The sequence below is a fragment of the Micrasema longulum genome, unplaced genomic scaffold, assembly GCF_059751315.1.
Source record: "Micrasema longulum isolate JH-2025_06_02 unplaced genomic scaffold, ASM5975131v1 h1tg003256l, whole genome shotgun sequence".
Classification (NCBI taxonomy): Eukaryota; Metazoa; Arthropoda; class Insecta; order Trichoptera; family Brachycentridae; genus Micrasema; species Micrasema longulum.
In genome coordinates, this window is record NW_028280340.1 from 231899 (window position 1) to 251102 (window position 19204).

At 31.8% G+C, this 19204-nt stretch overlaps 1 protein-coding gene across 1 annotated transcript in view; it reads right to left on the reverse strand.

Moving 5' to 3' along the window:
* Positions 1–18682, reverse strand: part of LOC148270923 (atrial natriuretic peptide-converting enzyme-like) — a 103042-nt gene extending 84360 nt beyond the window's left edge. The window contains exon 1 of the mRNA XM_088242038.1: positions 18640–18682. Within this exon, the coding sequence (XP_088098164.1) occupies positions 18640–18682 (43 nt within the window). The remainder of the gene's footprint in view (positions 1–18639) is intronic.
* Between the last annotated feature and the right edge of the window lie 522 nt (positions 18683–19204).

Sequence of the window (19204 nt, forward strand, 5' to 3'; positions counted from 1 at the left end):
CAAAAAGGAGTACAGGGCGGCCGCAACTAAGGTGGAGAGAGGGCCTGGACCGGCATGCTGATGTGACTAGGATGCAGCTTGCACACAACAGCGTGACACGGAGGCAAATGGAGGAGGTCTTTGTCCAGGAGTGGACGAAAACAGGCTGAGAAATAAGCAGGCAATCAAAATTTGCTAGTGTTCCTCTAATACATATTATTAACTTTGTTTAGGGTATTTTTCCAAATCCACGCACCTGTTTTTTATCTTTTAGGAAATCATTTAAACGGATTTAAAATTGGTTCACCATTGTGTAATGAACAGCTCTACACATGGTAATTCATTTTAGCCTAAACCCACTTAGCTGGAAATGTTTTTTACATAATTTATTTGTAAGATTTAAACTTCTGTGTTTTTATTAAAGTCATGGTTAAAATTGATTAGGTGATTTGCGAATTCGGAGAAACTGTTATTGCGAAGACACCTCATATGTTTTTTAATATGAATATCAAAATTTTTTCATGTTCTTCCAACGTGAACAGAAGGACAATAATCACATGAAATAATAAAGGGTTAAAAGTAAATAATATCGAAATACTTTACATTAGAAAAGCTTAAAAAAATAATGTTTCCTTGATCAATAATCAAGAAACTTTTCAATATAGCCCGTTATACGATGTTCCATTGTAATGGTCACCCTAAACCTATTAAACTTAAGCTTCTCCTTCCAAACCCCATTTTTTTACAATTATTTCTTAAAACAAAATAAAATATTTTCATAACCTAATCAGTGCATGTCGTGTTGGTTTTATATTTTTGTGCAACAACTATGTTGAAAGTGGGTTTTTCATTTGGTTCAATTGGTGTCCTGATAAAAAGACGGGTACGTCTCGAAACGGTAGACATAGAAAAGTCAGGCAATATTCAATAACATTTAGTAAAATGTTTGACCACAAAGTTAATGCCTTAAATATGAATAATATCGAAATCGAATTATGTTTTTTGTTGATATTTCTTGATAAAACTTTATAGTTAATGATTATGATAAAATTATAAATAAACTTATCTATGAAACTTCTTGGTTTAGTTTTACTTTTTATTATTTGACCAACGAGCGCTTTCGCCTAAGTAGGCATCTTCAAGACTGATGAATTGTTTACAAAGTTTGCAGCTTTTATACTATGCTTAACATATTTTGGAGATAAGATCAAATAAGTATTTTAACAGGGAAAAACATAAATAACTAGTTTGCTAAATAGTTCATTTTTGGAAGATTTCGGACCGAAATTGATATGAAGATTTTATTATTTGAAGGTGGAAAAAAAGTAAAACTAAACCAAGAAGCTTCAATGATAAGTTTATTTAAAATTTAATCATAATCATTCTTCGAAAATCATTAAAAAATATCTTTGAAAGGTTTCATTTCTCATACTTTGAAATTATTGAAATATGAATAAAGTGTTTTATTGCTAACCGTAGGCGTAGAAATATTTTGCAAAACATAAAAATTACAACATGATAAAAAACTAATAGGATAAGTCGATAAGTGCGTAGAAGTAAAATATAGCGTAATACTCGTTCAAATGTACTTCTTGGGGCAAACAATTCCATTTCCATTTGTGGTTTTCCATCAATATTCTTTTCGCGAGAAAGCCGTTCCAGTGATGGCTTTAATAAAATGTTTAATGGGTTGGAATAAACGGTAAAGAGCCTTTGATATTACTTTTCTTAAATTATTGTACCCCCTCAGTAGAATCATTAAACGCTGATGGTCGGGAGTACGGAATACTAGCATTTCTCGGGTGGTCAATATTGTGAGGCTATTTGAATAAACAAACTTTTGATGGAAAAAATTGATGAAAGCAACAGGTACCTCAAATAAAGAAATATAAATAACAAAGTTGATTTTGATTTTAATTTTTTAAATTTTTTTTTTTTATCACATATACGGTCTAAGCCGATCACAACAGTTACACGAAGAAACATATTTAGAGAAAACTGAACAAAAATAATATAAACTATATAGCAAAGACAAACAAGGCAATAAAATAATGGTATACAACATATATTTATAAACACGATTAACATATGACTTCGAGCTATACCATGCCAATACATCTTCATTTCACAAAGTTATAGTGGCAAAGAGATCTACGAAAAGCCAGATTCCAAGTTATGTGACGAATTCCAAGTTATGTGACGAATTGACTAATCTACACATTCTGGGCATTAGGGCATAAAAAACTAAAGTTGCTGTTAATAGATTAAATAAATAGCAAATGTTGACTTCGGGTGACATGTTTGGGAACGTGAAAAGAAATTGATTACAACAGAGATGGGACATCACTTATAGCATTTACTATTTTTAAAATACATATAAGGTCCATCTCAGTTCTACGCTACTCCAATGAAGACAGATTAAGAGATTGCACTATTTCAAAATATAAATAATTACCCCTTTGCAATCCGTGCAACCATGCCATTTTTCATAAAAAACGGTATTGGACAGACTCGATATGGTCAATATGAGTCCTATAGAATGGAGAAGCATATTCTAAATGGGGCGAACTAGTGAGCAGTAAAGAGTTTTGATGGTATTAATATTTTTGAAGTCCGTCATAATTCTATTGATAAAACCAAGATGGCTGAGAGATTTGTTTCCAATATTATCAATGTGTTCACAATAGGACAGTGTGCTATCTAAAGTAATGCTAAGATCCTTTATTGAGAAAACCATTGAAAGAGAAATATTTTTTAGTTTGTAGTTGAATTGAATAGGTTTTGTTTCGTCGTAAGAAAGAGATTATTTTACAAATGTTAAGTGGAAGATTAAGTATAAGTTCTTTGAATACATTAAATAATGTAGGACTATACATATACTAGGATTGCCAATTAGACTTGGCATGATAAATAAATAAAAACTGCATATATAATAAGCAAATATGATCTGATATAGATACATATAAGTTAATGTAGTATGCCATGACGCCCATGACTTGTGTGACGTACTATCCTCTTTGGCTATCCCTCCTGAAAATGGCAATAGATACAGAGTTCAATATATTTTCATTCATTTATATAGTTTCATAATATGGTTTTTTTTTCTACTACGATCTACTTTTATACAGTTGTTATTTTATTTACCATAAACGATACTTTGTACTTTATACAGTCAACTTTTTGATCATACATCCATCAATAAGTTACTTCAATAAATATTAATATAATATCTAGAACAAAAAAAACATCACGCTGTTTTCTCATTGGGATGGGCCGTGTTTTGTATAAAACAACATTTATCGATATTATTCCCATCCTTCCCTTGACCCATCCTTATGGTATCGACCTTACATCAAGACAGAAAATTTACAAAAATACAAAATTATAATTCGGAACATTACATACAAAATTTGACATTGCATAATAATTCTTGGAATCGTCCGAGTGGAAAGTTGTTATCGAAATAGAAAAAACTTTCAATGGTGAATATTTACAATTGAAGATATGTAAGTGTATTTTTCTCATATATTTCCAACCTTAAGCAAAATTTGATGATATTCGCTTTTTTGCAAATTACCGTCTGCTTATTGTTAACTGGCGGATGGAAGAGAACGCCACTCTACCCCGTCTTTAGATAAAGGCCTCGCTTCTTCTACATTAATACATCTCATGCACGCACGCCGATTATTCCGGAATTTGACGTATTTTATCTTCAAGTATTTGTTAGATTTGGAAATGCCACGTACATCTCGATCTTTCCCATTCCCCGCATATATTAACATTCACATCGTTTGTCTTTTTAGCCCAGCATCGCAGCAGGGGCGAATTCTCCTTATTATCGATTATTTGCAGCTTACCATATTTTTTAACATCGAAATTAATGTTTTACGTTACATTATTATTAGAAAAAAACAAAAAAAAACCTTTTCTTGGGTTAGTAAATTTATATCTTATTACTTAGTTAAAAAGTATTATTAAACAAAGTATCTTGCCAAAAGACTAAATATATGGTCGTTTTAAGGCATAACAAAATCTTTTTCTGTGTTTATTATTTCAAAATAAAATAGCTAAATAAAAAAAAAATGGTTACATTATAAAATAATACCCCTTAATCTGATATTTGTTATTTTTTCAGCAAATATATATATTATTAACTAAGCCCTTCTCACGTTCTAAAATAAACCTTTCGAGAATGGCGCTAGCAAGCTGGTTTATCGGGATTCCAGTCAGATCTATTACCATTATCCTTCATAGCTATTCAATCAAGGGGGCGTATTCTCTATCCAGATTTTCTTAAATACTCAATAAATATTTATTGCCTTTTGTTTATTTAATTGGATTATAACACCGGCAAGGATAAATCGTTGAAATAATAAATAAAAGAGTTAGAAATATTTTGATTTTTCTACCCTTTCGTCGCATTTCAGGAAGCGGAAATGATGAAAATAAACTGTTTATTTTCCAAACATACGACACTTTTCAATATAACGGAAATATTTTTACACTTGGGTGTAGGTGGTATAATTCGATGGATACTTCATGGTTTTTTTGTTCAACTGAATTTAACAGTAATATTAACTGTAATATTATAAGAAAATTGTCACTAATATGTATTGTTACAACTTTCATTCGCGTCCTGGCGGATTAAGAATATGGTTAAGTATGTAAAGTAGAACCAAAATAATGGACTTGTTTTTGAATACTCACACCTGATGGTGCATAAGGAACATAAGTACACCAAATGCAGTGAATTCAATTATCTTTTCCATAAAGCTGAGGATCTTAAAGTTAGTCGTAAACTTTAAAGCATTTTGCACTTACTTAAAATATTGCAAAATTTCTTACGTTTTCTCTAAGTAGACATCTTCGAGAATGGAATCGTTTACAATATTTTCAAATTAATTTCTATTTTTTTAAATCTTAAGAAGATAAAAACCTACATTTTTTAATTTAGGGACGTATTTTTAATTATAATGCATGCACACTAGATTTTATAATAACGTTATTAACAATATTGTAATAAAACCAACTGGTCCAAGAAGAAGTTTAAAAATTGAAAAATTGTTTTCAGGCGTTGCCTAGTATGTGAAATAATTCAGTCAGATAAAACACTTCACAACAATAAAGGTTTCAGCTCTTTAACTTCACTAAAATCAGCAAATGGAAGAATTGAAGAAATATGGATGTATAAACATAGGCGAAATGGTGAATGTTACACAGTGTGTAAAGTGGCCACTTAAACCAGCCAATGACAGGTAATAAGCCCTGTAAATGCCTAGACTTCCATATTCCCTTATTTAAGGTATTCTCCACCCCTGTCGTTATTTGTTAACGTTATTAACATTTTTTTGTTATTTTGTGTTATTCAAGCTTATTCTTTTTATTTTCCATTTATTTCCTTTTTTAACATTAAATCTGTAATTCTTTTTAAATGTCATTTTCGTTTTTTGAATTTAGATTGTTAGCTCTCCAAATTGTTATGTTTAATATTTTATAATTATTAAGCATTTTACTTTAGTTTTAAATTGTATTATATATTTTTAACATTTAATTATAAAAATTTCTTACTTAAAATGATACCACATTATTTTTTTTATATTATAATATATATCTAGCTTCAGAAAAGGACCTTTTGTACCCACCTAGTGAAGCTGCCAAGAATATTTCCTCGCAATCTTACATGTCAAATTGATTTTGCCAACTACCTACCTACTTCATAATGTAAGTTCATATTTATTTTTTATTTTATTCTGTTTTTTGTACTGCTATTTAATTAAATGCACTATTTCTTTCTAATATACGTTATATTTCAGCACTGTCAGTGGAACTGCATCAAAGTTAAAAATGTTGTAAACAAGTTCTACAAATGCTCGCTTAAACGAAAGCGCTCGTCGGTCAATATTATTATTATTAACCTTGGAGTTTGATGTTTTTCATCTCAATTATAATAATTATGATCTATTTTAATGCTTCAATCGAAGCCTGTTTGTCAAAAGACAAAGTTTCAACATTAAGAAATGCGAACCACCCACATAGGAAACTTGACGAATCGTAATTTCCTAGTAAGCAGTAGAAAACAAATAACAAACAGTTTTCGAAAACTGGGTTAGAACTTGTTTATAAGTAAAAGGAGATGTTACAAAATATGGGAACCTATTCGCGCTCAAGGTTTAACAAGAACAAACTTTTTAAATCAATAAATTTCATATTCCGTTTGTTGCCTGAAAAATATTTCAAATAACCAAATGTTACAAAAGTATTGGATTTATTCTGCTAACGATTCATCTATTCATTTAAAAAATTTAATAGTGTTAATGAAAATGTCATAATCTTCATTCCCTCTCCGCAACTATCGCTGGAAAGGGCACTGCATCGCTATACAAACCACAGCGTGTCCAGATAATATTTTTACATGAATGGATGTTTATGGAAAAATTCAGTGTTGCTTTTTATATTCTTGGAACCTACTTACAGTTTTTTTTTTTTTTTTTTTTTTTAATTTCGTTAAAATTTCCGGTTTTCTTTTATTTGTATTAGAAACGCGCCGATAAACTTTTATTTTTTATTCGTTTGGAACGATCAAGATTTCATTAATTTTTGCATCTAAATTTAAATAAACAATCAAGAAAAAAAAACGTAGAATTAATTTTATTTACATAAACAATTATTTTGATATTATTTAGCACATATATTATAGATTGAATCGGCATTAACTTACTTGAAAAACATAATTATACAGATCCTTTCATTTACATTTTCAATTATGCTTCGATTATAATAACATCCGTTGATGGAAGGATCTGTGATTTCAGGAACAAATAATGTTTTAAAATAAACTTAAGAGGTCTTAGAATATTTTTTCAATGATATATATTCTTAACATGGTGGAGAAGGCAATGTGGAAGTCCTGGCATTTGATTTTCAGTGCCGAAATACGTTTTAAAGCTAACGAACTATCAGCCAACTCTTCTATTTACCGGGCAATGTCTTGTCATTAACTAGTTAAACGTTTACCAGTTGATGACTTTCACTTTCAAAGTGATCACAAGAGAGGAAACGCGGTGGGAGTTTTTGATTTGAACATAATTTTTCTGACAGATTTCTCGCAGATGCGCCTCCGATATTGTGCGAAAAAGACAACGGCATATCGGACTAATTTTGCCTAACTAAAATCGACAAAATCGTTTTTTTAATATTTTTTTTTAGAAAGAGTGTCAGAATAAAATTTCCTGTATTCCCGGTACCTTTTTCGTTTTTCAAAATCATTTATCATATTTGTATACTGTACGTCAGAAGACGGTAGATAAAACTGGGAGATTTTATGGGTTTTAGGATGGTTCTAGCTCCCATAAGAAACTATTTATCAAAAAAGTAAAAAGATAGAGATTCGCTCATAGTAAACATCTTGAGTGTGTAGAATAATCACTGTTCTAGCGCCATAATCCAGGGGGATAATACGGGAATACGTTTTAACGAAGAAAAATCAGATCACATTTCTTTTTAACAAGATTGATTATTAGTTTGATATTGTAATTTAACAAAAAATCTGCGTCTGGGCAAAAGTATAAAGTTCGGAATATAAAATATAACAAAAACCCTTTATGAGTGTTTTGACTAGATGGCTACTCTTAAATAAAATCCTGAAAAAGTAAATCAAGTCATCTAGTTGTACAGTAGTTGGCGCATTTGCCTATCATGACTGAAGTCCCGGTTCAACAAATCTTGGAAAGGTAGACGCATAATTTTTTCTTCAATATCCTGGAACCGGCATCGAAAGCGAAGAATGCAAATATTTTATTTAAAAAAAACAAATTTCATATTTATTATTACTATTTAACAAAAATAGGTTTACATCTAGGCTATACTGACACAATACATTAAGTCAACATTCTTTATATATTTCAAATATTTTTAAATATAACTGCAAGATGTTGATTTAAATTTTATGCTATGCCTAGAATAAAGATTAGTCTTTCAAAGCTTAAAAAAAATTTAAAAATAAAAGAAAATCGTAGGAGAAATAATGTGTTGAGATAATAAAGCTTTAAGTGCGATTATTTCTGAACTTGTTTTAATGACTTAATGCATTCTGTCAATAAAGCCTCGATAGAATGTACATTTTATAAATAAAAAATCTTTTGATAATATTATTACGTAGGTACATTTTACTTATTTTTTTAAAATAATGTATAATATATCTGTATGATATCTCTTATGCGTATATTATGTGTCTGAGCGAATAAAGAATACAGTTCTGAGTGTAAAAAAAGAACCAGAACCGAGCATTTCCGCCTCAATGGCTACCGGGTAAAAATCCTAAATAACGTGTTGAGATAAGTCCACCTTGTTGGGTAATGGATGGCGCGTTTGCTTACCATTCTTGAGCTCCTGGTTTCGATTCCTGGCAGGGTGGTCATGAACTACAGGTTTCGAAGGTGTTTCTGCTTTGCAATATTTAAATGATTCTGAACTGGCACCAGAAGCGTAAGACTGACCACCTTACTTTCCGTGTAACAAAAACGATCTAGACGCGCTGGGATCGGACTGTCAAGGCAGTGTCCTATGCACCACTAGGTGGGGATAAGGAGATGATAATATTTCCCGCAACAAACAAGAAGTACCTTCTGGTATTTGTTATAAAACGTGAGTTGTTAAAATACTCAAACCTTAAGCCCACGAACACGACTATTCGTCAAGCTGAGAGTTCTTCAGAAGAAATATATGTTTCTAGTCTGTCCTTAATTAAGCGACATCTCTCGTCTGCGCTCAAACTGTCACACTAGTTACAGACACCCCATGTACGGTTGGTATATTTTCCGACAGCATATTGTGTCGTATAACTTTTCAATTAATCAAGACTTTTTGCAAAAAAATCGATGTTTCCTCTCACCGAAATGAGAATATCAGGTATTAATATATTTATATCTTTATTTTATATTGACTGATTTAAGCTGTGAGTAGCTCGAGCTGGAATGACTTTAGAATACTTGCATTTATATTTTTGATCTGAATGAATAACTACATTTCTGATAATCGTAAGCAACTGAAATAGCTCACAATTAAACAGCGGAGAGATTGCCCCTTCCTCTCACTTCTGTTCACTGTACTGCATAGTCCTAACGCCTATATACCTTCATTAATTTATTTAATGCTTACCAGTTCATGGTTGACCTCCTCGCTCCAATTCTCAAAACACTCTTTTAATACCCATCCACAATCCATCGTTCTTCAACTCATAAAGTGTCCAAGGGATTCGGCTGTGGAATCATCTCTCATCCAATATCAAAGATGTTTCTACAGTACCTAATCTCGCCTGAAGAAACATCCTCTCTCTCTTCCTTAATCTATCATATTTTCCTCTTTCCTCTTTATTCCCCTTTCCTATTAAACAGTATTATTGATTAAATGTAATGTAACAAATACAGTTATTACATTTAAAAAATATCTTTAGTTTTTTATTTTATTTTCTGTTGAATACATTTTGTAACTTGAATTACACAAACAAAGCTTTTATTTCATTGGTTGTTTGGAAAAAAACGCCATTTGGCATTAAGCTCGCAATGTATTATTTAAGTCATGTACAAAAAGTTAAATAAAAATATAAAAAAACATTGGGTCTTAAAATAAGTTGCGTCCGTTTTTTTTCCAAATGTAGAGAGTAAGAGGACACAACAAAAAAAAAACATTGAATTCGGCAATAATGTATTCTTTTTCATTATTTTATAACAAACAAGTTAATAATTGAATTGTGTCCACGTGAAGCGTGTTAATGTCTTCATCTTCCGGTGTCTTGTCGGGTCCTTTCGACGTTGGCGATCACTGCAGCGAAAGCATTTCTGTCCTGCGCTACTTTCATATTCCGCAGCCAGGACGACTGCTTATTAATGTACTCGCCGTACTGATTCCTGGGAAAATATTACAAAAGTGGTTTCCCGTTGCCTTCTCTGGTAGATTTGTCGGTCGAGGTTACCTTCCCTTAGCTGGTAGGTTCTGGTTTGGAGGCGCCGGAAACTCGCCTGTCATCATCTCGCTATATCTGCTATGTCATATCTGCCGTGATCACATTATGAGTGTGACCCCATAGAACCCCGGCAGAAGTAAGAGAGTGTTAGCCACTTTTAAGTTTTGGATGGGTACATCGATATGTAACAAAGGGAAGCGTAAGTCACGGTAACCATATCTACGCACTAAAGTGACATAACTTCATTATGACGTCAAAGTTGGAAATAAATTCTGCAGAACGATTACAAAGATACACTATCGATCCCCCCACTATCAACTTTTGATGTAAGTACATCAGTTTGTACAGATGCACATAAGGGTCCTAGTATGAGCAAACCTGTCCAAATGTATTAAAAAATAATGATTTGAAATAATTTGGTATTATTTATCAGTAGTACAAATATTTGCGGACAAACTCTCATCCCCAGTTTTCCTCTGAATTGACGCGCCGTGGAACAAGGTCAATCTAAAACTACCAATCGTGGAGTTTGCACGACTTTTTTTATCGTTACCGTAAAATCAAGTGATAGTTTGTGATGAAATTGTTTGATAACGCACTTTGAAAAAAAAAGAAATGGATCCAATACGAATAAGAAGTATTTTTATTGCTATTTCATATATTTCTAGGAAGTTTTATATACTAGTAAAAATAATTTATTTTTTTTGGGTAAAATAAATTACATCGAAACTTTTAATGTCTGCCTCAGCATGCCTCACATGCAATTTTAATTGGGTTGTATATTATAACTATTCACGTAACAGAACATGCAAAATATGCGCATTTTTGCGGTTTTAGAAATAAACCAACTTCTTGAAAAGTACGTTTATTTTTCAATCTTAACTTTGATCAGAAGAAATTTTACTAATATTTTTTAATTTCAGGATTTACTGCGGGAAATTCGATTTTAGTTGAGCGAGAGTTATAATATTACATGGTGAAGAGAATTGGCCAATAGAACATGGAATAGCCGATGCCAGTTTTAAATGAAATATTTAATTGAATTATGGAATTGCGCGAAACATGCAGAACGTTACATCTCCGAGGAAAATCACCCTTTTAATTCCCTATTTAAATTGAAATGGTCGAATTCTCAAAAAAAAAAAAAAATTTATTCTAAAAAATCAATGTTGGCTACAATTGACTCTTGCTTTGAAATTGAAGTATGCAATTCAGATTCAAGAAAATATAGACCACCCGACTACTGCATATTCTGAAAGCAGGGAGCGATTGAGGGGGCGTAAAACTCAAAAAGTTAGATCTTTGCAACGTAAATGAGTATTTAATTTTCTAGTATGTAGGTTGAAGCGTCAAAATAGTTTTTTCAAATTAGCTTTTTAACCACAAAAAGAGCATTGAAATACAGAAAATCATTTAAAGCGCACGAAAAATGCAATATACAACAGTTAACGGTTGATGATGCTCTTTTTTGAAGGTCTTTTTATAATAATGGAAGTCAAGTTAAGAAAAAACCAATATAATATTATAAGGTCATATCAGAAATGCATCTTTTCATTTTACAAAATTGTCCAGTAATCTGATAAAAATGATAAATCAATAAACGTGCAATAACCATCACTTTTACTTCCGTTCAAGTAAATTGTCAAGAGTTACTGAATATCAATTGTAAACAATTGCTGCTTTCCGATAGTGATGTACTAAACACCATAATGAAAAAAAAACTTTAAGATAATTTAATATCTAAATGGGATTGTAGAACATGGAAAATAAGTCAATATAGGCAAGGATTTGAGTATCGAGAAGACTCCGTAGCAGCAAATCGGCTGACTCCAACTGTCATTCTTCAACATCAGAATCATTCTAAAAAACTAAGTAATATTCAAATGATTTCCAATTTGACCAAAAGAAGTATTTCGACAATTAAATATGATTACAATTATTTAAAATGTTCGTGTAATTATTCTACTTCATCACAGGATTGAAAAATAACGTATTTATTAAAAAAAGTAACAAAACGATATTTTTTCTTTTTATTATTAAATAATATTATTGTAGCATAATTTACTTTAAAAAAAACATGAATATACTTATGGCCAAGTTAAGCTGGATCCTGCCCCATTGTGTGATGGGTCTAGTACTCCTCGATACGCATATCTGGGCTTTGAAAGTGCCAAAAAAATTCCATCGATCAATTTTTCCTTTAATTACGATTTATTTAAATTTTTTATCGTTCTGTGGTTAGCACTTTTTTTATGGCCTATTAAAAATATGAGCGAGAAATAAGTAAATTTTGAACTCTAACTGAATTCTGACGTAACTGTCAGCTTTGAAAACGAACGCCTAGATGCACGGATAATGAATCTAGATTCTATCCTATTAACATACACGTATAAGCCACTATAAAAAATGAATTGAGTTATTATGTTTTCATTATTATTTTAATTGTATCATTGTTGTAATTAAGTAGTTATGTTTGACCACAAAGTTAAACTACTTATCGACTTATCTGTCTACTCGTTTCGAAACGTACCAGCCTCTTCCCCAGGACACTAATTACACTTACATGTACATCCCACAATACTTTTTATAATTTATATGATGAGGAATCACATACATGCATAGATGCTAGAACTGAAGCTGTTTTCGCTAGGAAAGGTATGTCCAGATCCCTATGTAAATTTGTATTGTAGATGTTTGTTAAAGAAAAGTTAGGCAGAGAAGGACAGCCAGCTTATCCCAAGCTTTTGTCTCCCTTCAAATCTATCCACTTCATCTAACTTTCCGGGTACCCACACATACCAAACAGGGCAAAGCCAAGCCACCCAGTAAAGAAACATTACCTATTTTAGTCATGTGTAGGTGTAAAGAGTATTATGTACTTTATATTTTAAGGGATTGCCAATATTGTGGTATAATGTATTTGTGCTATTTTTTTCATTGTTCTTTTGCGTTCATTAAATTGTTTAATTACGTGAATTGGATTCTGGTTGACAGATCCATATGCAGAGAGATTCAAAGATTTTAGCAGTAAGTATGGATTTCAATTTATCGCACCTCCCCCGGTTTAAAAAAAAAGTATTTATTAATAACGCCCGCATCAAAAAAAATCACCAAAATTCCTTTAACATAAAATTAAATTATTTTTGAAGTTATTATGACATATTGACTAAGTGATTCTTTACAATAAAGTACCCTAATATAAATATAAAATAACATCCAACAATGTTTTGTGTATGTCCAAATGCTCGCAGACTGACTGGATTTTCTCCCTAAGGAGTTGTTCATATTCAATTTTGTTGCAACAGAGAGAGAAAACATTTTTGAGAATGGAATATGAGAGTCTAGGCATTTACAGGGCTTATGACCTGCTATTGGCTGGTTTAAGTAGCCACTTTACACACTGTGTAACATTCACCATTCTGCACATGTTCAAACTTAGGCATTAAATAGTATCTGGAAAATGTACGGAATTTAAAATAAATAAATAAAAACGCACTTCTTAGATAGACGTCATTGGTTCATATGAACCAACCAATGATATGAGAGCTGTGAAGGATATCCGGTTGGCTTACCGTAAACAAACCAATTGGAATCAATAATATAGAACAAACTCTGACGTCACAGGCGGAGTTATTTTAGAAATACAAAACTTTAAAAATCATGGCGCTGATAATACGATATATAAAAAATACATATAAAAATGGCTTAGTTTATTAGTCAATTAACGAAAGAGGAAGAGACACTGGACTTTCTCATTAAGGCAGTCAAATGAACCAGAGGCAATTTTCAATAGATTAATTCTACGCGCGGGGGGAACAATATATATTTTTTTATTTGCTCATCTTGTAGTATGCACTTATGTTCACACGTGTTCCAAAACACGGAAATCAAATAACGTTATTAAGTATATTATTGTTAATGTAATTTATCACACAAACTAAATTTATTAGTTATGGGCTAAAAAAAAGTTTTCTCAAAGATGAATCTTTTCTAACTTTATACCTTGAACGACGCCGACGTTACATTAAAGAGTTATCACATGACTACGTATTCCTGATTATTAGCAATAATCCAATTCCTTTGAGTATGGAGAAAAAAAGATATTCTTTCAATGTTACATTTGATTCCTGCGATGTTTAAGACACAAAAAGCTGTCTGAAAAGTAAGGAATATTGACTTATGTGATTGTTCCCCCCCTCCGCCCATAGAATTATATAAGCTATTTTGCGACGCTTTTGCAGAGGTGATAGGTGATGTTTTTTTTACATATTTTAATGTATTGATCGAATTTCAACTCAAGTTTAAACCGGAAACACGTGTACTTGACCAATTTATTTTGTATGTTTTCAATGCGTGATATCTGCTCATAGGATTCCATATTTACGATGCATATTCCAAGTTGCTTCCCACCAAAGTACAGAAATTTGTTTATTTTTCCATACATATATTATTTACATAGAAATATAATTACAAAAATTCACTTTAGAAAAATACATCTTAAAATTAAGCTAAAACATGAATTGGAAAAAATGCCCACAAAGACTTCAGCGCCTGAGCGTGGGCCATTCTTTTTTTAATTATTAAAAAGTTTATAGCATATATTTATATGGTATAACATGACCACGAAAAGAAAAGGTCGTGGTCCACGGTCCACGGTGAACGATGTAGAGCTACGCATCACAAAACCAAGCGCACGTGAAGCTTTTTTTATGATGCTGTCAACATGGGTGTCGAAAAGTAATAAATATCATGGTAGACACCTAGATTCTATACAAATAATGCGCGTTTTTTATGTATCGTAATGATTTTTTAAAAGTAAAGTTTTGTAATTTTGAAATTACTCCGGCGTCACTATTCATCGGTGAGTTGTCCTGACTGGTGAAATGGCTTCCCAGAAACCGGAAATCTATCACAACACTATTTCATCGGGTGATTTGGAAGAACTTGCGACGTAGTTCAAAGTAGTTAATTTTTATTGATTTTTACGTACATTTTCGAGGAACCTCGCTGTGCTGTTATTTTTACCGCGTGTGAGAAAACATTTTTTTTTAATTTCCGGTATCACTGAACTTCCTCATTGATGCATTGCATGATGATTGCAGCATATTTTGATCGGGTGTAATATAAAAAAAAAAAAAAAACAACAATATTTCTCGTCGGCCTTACCCGGAAATACTCTTGTGACGTCATACATGAAGCCAAACTCGCTAACTACTACGCCACATGATTCTAAAATGTAATGTTTTTAAAATATGAAATTGAAGTTGTCGTATGCAATTAGAGAGTGTACATTTTTATCACAAAATTACATCTTCTTTAGATCATAAGTAGATACTTTAAATACGAATTTATAATAAATTCTGAAATTTAAAGTAGTAACGAGTTTCATGAAAGGACTAAAAATTTTCTAAGGTGAATATAATATTTTATTTATACTTCATCATCATTTATATTAAAATCTAAACCTTATAACGAATTGTTTTTCTTACCAATTTTATGTTTTGATTGAATGAAAAATAGAGGATTCGTTTTAAACCACAAATTTATTACGAAAACCGTACTTTCATTTCAATCTTCAATAAATTCGTTTTTCCTGAATTCAAACGAGAGTTTTTTTTACTAAAATTCATAAAAACATTATTTCGGATATAATTCATGAAAAAATTATTTCGGATAGATATTTAAAAAAATACAAAGCCTAAATATTTTACAGTTAAAAAACTTTACTTGCTTGAAGGTACTACAAATATAGTTATAGTTACAAAATACAAATCGTTTCTTGACCCACCTTTTATTGCATATTTTTAATTCTCCCTTCCCGGTGATGTGTAGCTATTTCACATTGCATCTAATAACTTAATATAAGTATAGTCAATACTTGGTTAAGATTTTCAGTATTCCTCCGACATTTACGTATCGATTAAAATAATTATATATTAAATAATATTGGGCACAAAAAGCGTTTTATCCGGAATCGGTGATAAATTACCCATACATTAAAAAGTTTACTTGTGTCGCATTGTCACGGCGATAAAGTAAAAAAGTATCGAATGTACGATTGTCGCGAACACCCCCTTACGTCTCACTTCTCGATGCTGTAAATATACCTATAATCGCGAGCCAGAGATTTCACGCAATTTCACGCGTGACGCAAGTCAGCCTGTACCACTGCTACAAAACGCCAGCAGCTGCTTTAAGAGCTTTGCTAATGAGGGTGGGTTATTCTTTTGCGTTTTGAGCATTAGCAAAAGGTTTTTTTTGCGTTTTTTACAATTATATTGAAAACATGATTCCTTTTGACTTTAAATATTTCACGTTTTAAATCTCGCATTTTTGCTATGTAGTGGACTACATAGCGCTGGAACGAACATATTTATTTTAGTACAGTAAAAGAAGGGTTAAAGATGTACTGTTTTTTACTTATCATGCCTGTCGTATAAAAACAATAACTGAAATTAAATACTAAGTTTAAAAATTAATTAACAATTCCATATTTTCCAAACATAAATAATAATACGAAGTAGGGAACCAAATGCGAACACTCTTCTAGTGGAACGGAAGGCCGGTTGACAACTGTCAACAAGCCGGCTTCTCCTGAAGAGTTTAAAGTGGTTTCCTCTCCACATGAGCAAATGCTGAGAAAGACCTGATTGGCCCACATTAGAATATCCTTTCTGATTCCAACAGTTTAGCTAAAATAATGTAATACAATAGCAGAAACATCCTCTTTTTGAAATATAAACTTTGGATATATGAGCAAGGTAAAAAATAATGCAACTCCCATATAAAAAAAATATTTAAAAAACCTGACAATACCGATACATTTGGATACATATCACAATAATTAAGACATTTTCAACTTATGATAATAATAATCCAATTTGATGTTATTCATTATATAAAATTACAAAAATGGACATAGACTATTGTGATACAAAAAAATACAGTATTTGCTACCATTTGCTTTTATAATATGATCATGAGGTGCATAATTTGACAAACTCACAGTAAAAGCAGTAGAGTGAAGTTCAATTTACATTACTTTTTATGGAATTGAACATTTTAAAACAGTAACTCGTTTAGTGACAAAAAATGTTGCTTTTTTGTATGAGTGAAACTGATAGGAAGTCACACGGTCTTTAAAACGATTTCGGGTATGTGAAGGAATGCTCTTTTATAGGCAATATCAGTAAGGTAAAATTAAAAAATAAAGAAGTGGATAATTTCAACGTTTTACCATTTAACGATGTTTTTTTTTTATTAAAAACAAAAAATAAAAAAACGTCATTTAAAAAAAAAGTTTTAATATATTATAGTGTTGAAACACAATTATTGTGTAATCTTAATGAGAAATCAAAAATATAAATATATATATGGTTATAAAAAAAAACTGGTTTACGGGTTAACCTAGCGAGGAGGATTCTCAAATTACAATTATTGCAACAGAGAGGAAAAAGATTTTTAAGCACGTAGATGGATGTAACTTTTTTTTTTGCCGTGTTTTTTAAATAAAAAAATGTCTAATATTTGGTTTTTAAATATAATCTTCGGCAACGAGAAATTTTCGTCGCCCCTAGTTCGTATATTAGGTAGCGTAGATGGATAGCGGATTGCGGATAGGTGTAGAATGTGTAGAATGTGCAGAGCGTAGGTGCCGAAGCAGCGAGCGCGGATGTAAGGTGCTAATGTCGCCAGCGTTCTAACAAAGGCGGCGATCGATTACCGCGGCTTCAGTGTCGACTGCTGGCAATCTGAACAATGCCTCGGCCTTCCCCTAGGAACACCGTTTAATGAAAGCGAATTGAGAGCCTCCAAATAAATATTCCATTTTCCCGCCTATGGAAAACGCCATAATGCGGAATAATGTAAGACTTTTTATGCAAGCCTTTTGTACGTAGAAATAATACGAAGCATTTTATTTAGGCTTTTTAGCTCCTTTTTAAAAATGAATAATATTATATACTACTACTAATACCATCGCGCCATTTCCTCGTAGGGGTAGGCAGAGAGGATGGACCGCCACACACGTCTATCCTGGCATATATTCCTAGCTTCTTCCACATTCATACATATTGTCATACATGCCCTTCGGTTCTGTCTGTTTTTGACATGGCCAGACTTAAGATTTTGGTTTATCTGATCATGCCACGTCTTCCTTGGTCGTCCTCGTCTCACGTTACCGTTCATTTTCGCCATATACACTTGTTTTACCATTTTTTTGTCATTCATTCGTTCTACGTGATCAAACCTTCTCAGAGACCCTTTCTTAATCTTATCAATTATACTTGACTCAAATTTACACTCTCGCCTGATTTTATCATTTGTAACCCTGTCATATATTGATTTCCCACACATTCGTCTAAGAGATTGCATTTCAACCACGTTCACTAGGCTTTCATCCTTCCTCTGCCAGTTTCATATTTCACTTCCATACATAAGTATTGGGACTAAAACTCCGCTGTGCACTGCCAGTTTAGCTTCGATTGACATATTTTTATTAGCAATTACTGTGTTTAGTGCTCCGTTTATTTTGTTGCCCGCATTCACTCTCCTTTCAACATCTTTTTCTACTCTTCCCTCTCTTGAAAACATGTTTCTCAGATACACAAATTCTTCTACTTGTTCGAGACATTTGTTTACATTTATTATGCAGTCAGTAACCTTATTATCCCTTTCAAATACCATCACTTTTGACTTACTTTCGTTCATCGCCATTTCGTTCTCCAGGCACACATCATACATTCTAGAGACTATTTGTTGCAAATCATCCTTGCTGCTTGCTAACAGAACTGCATCATCAGCATAAAACAAGCAGCTTACTGAAAAATTATAAATTTTTGCTCCAATACATTCAATCTCTTTCATACAGTTGTCCATGTATAGATTAAACAACCATGGTGACATTACACATCCCTGTTTCACGCCTTTTGAGATCGCAAACCAAGATATAAATCCCCCATTAAGTCTTTCACACGCTGAACTCTCCTCATAGAGAGACGATACTGCACGTATAAGTTTATTGTTTACTCCATACTTTTCTAACACGCCGTAAATAAGAGTACACGAAGAATCTTTTAAGTATTTTCACTTTTTTTTTTTTTTCATTTTACGTCCTTTTGATTATTTTGACTAAAATTAGGTTTTGATTACAAAAGTGGTTAGAAAACAGGCTTTTTCTATACTGATTTATTATTTATTTATTTATTCATATTTTTTTCTTATACATTATAATTAATAATAAAAATAATGTGACCTCACCACATT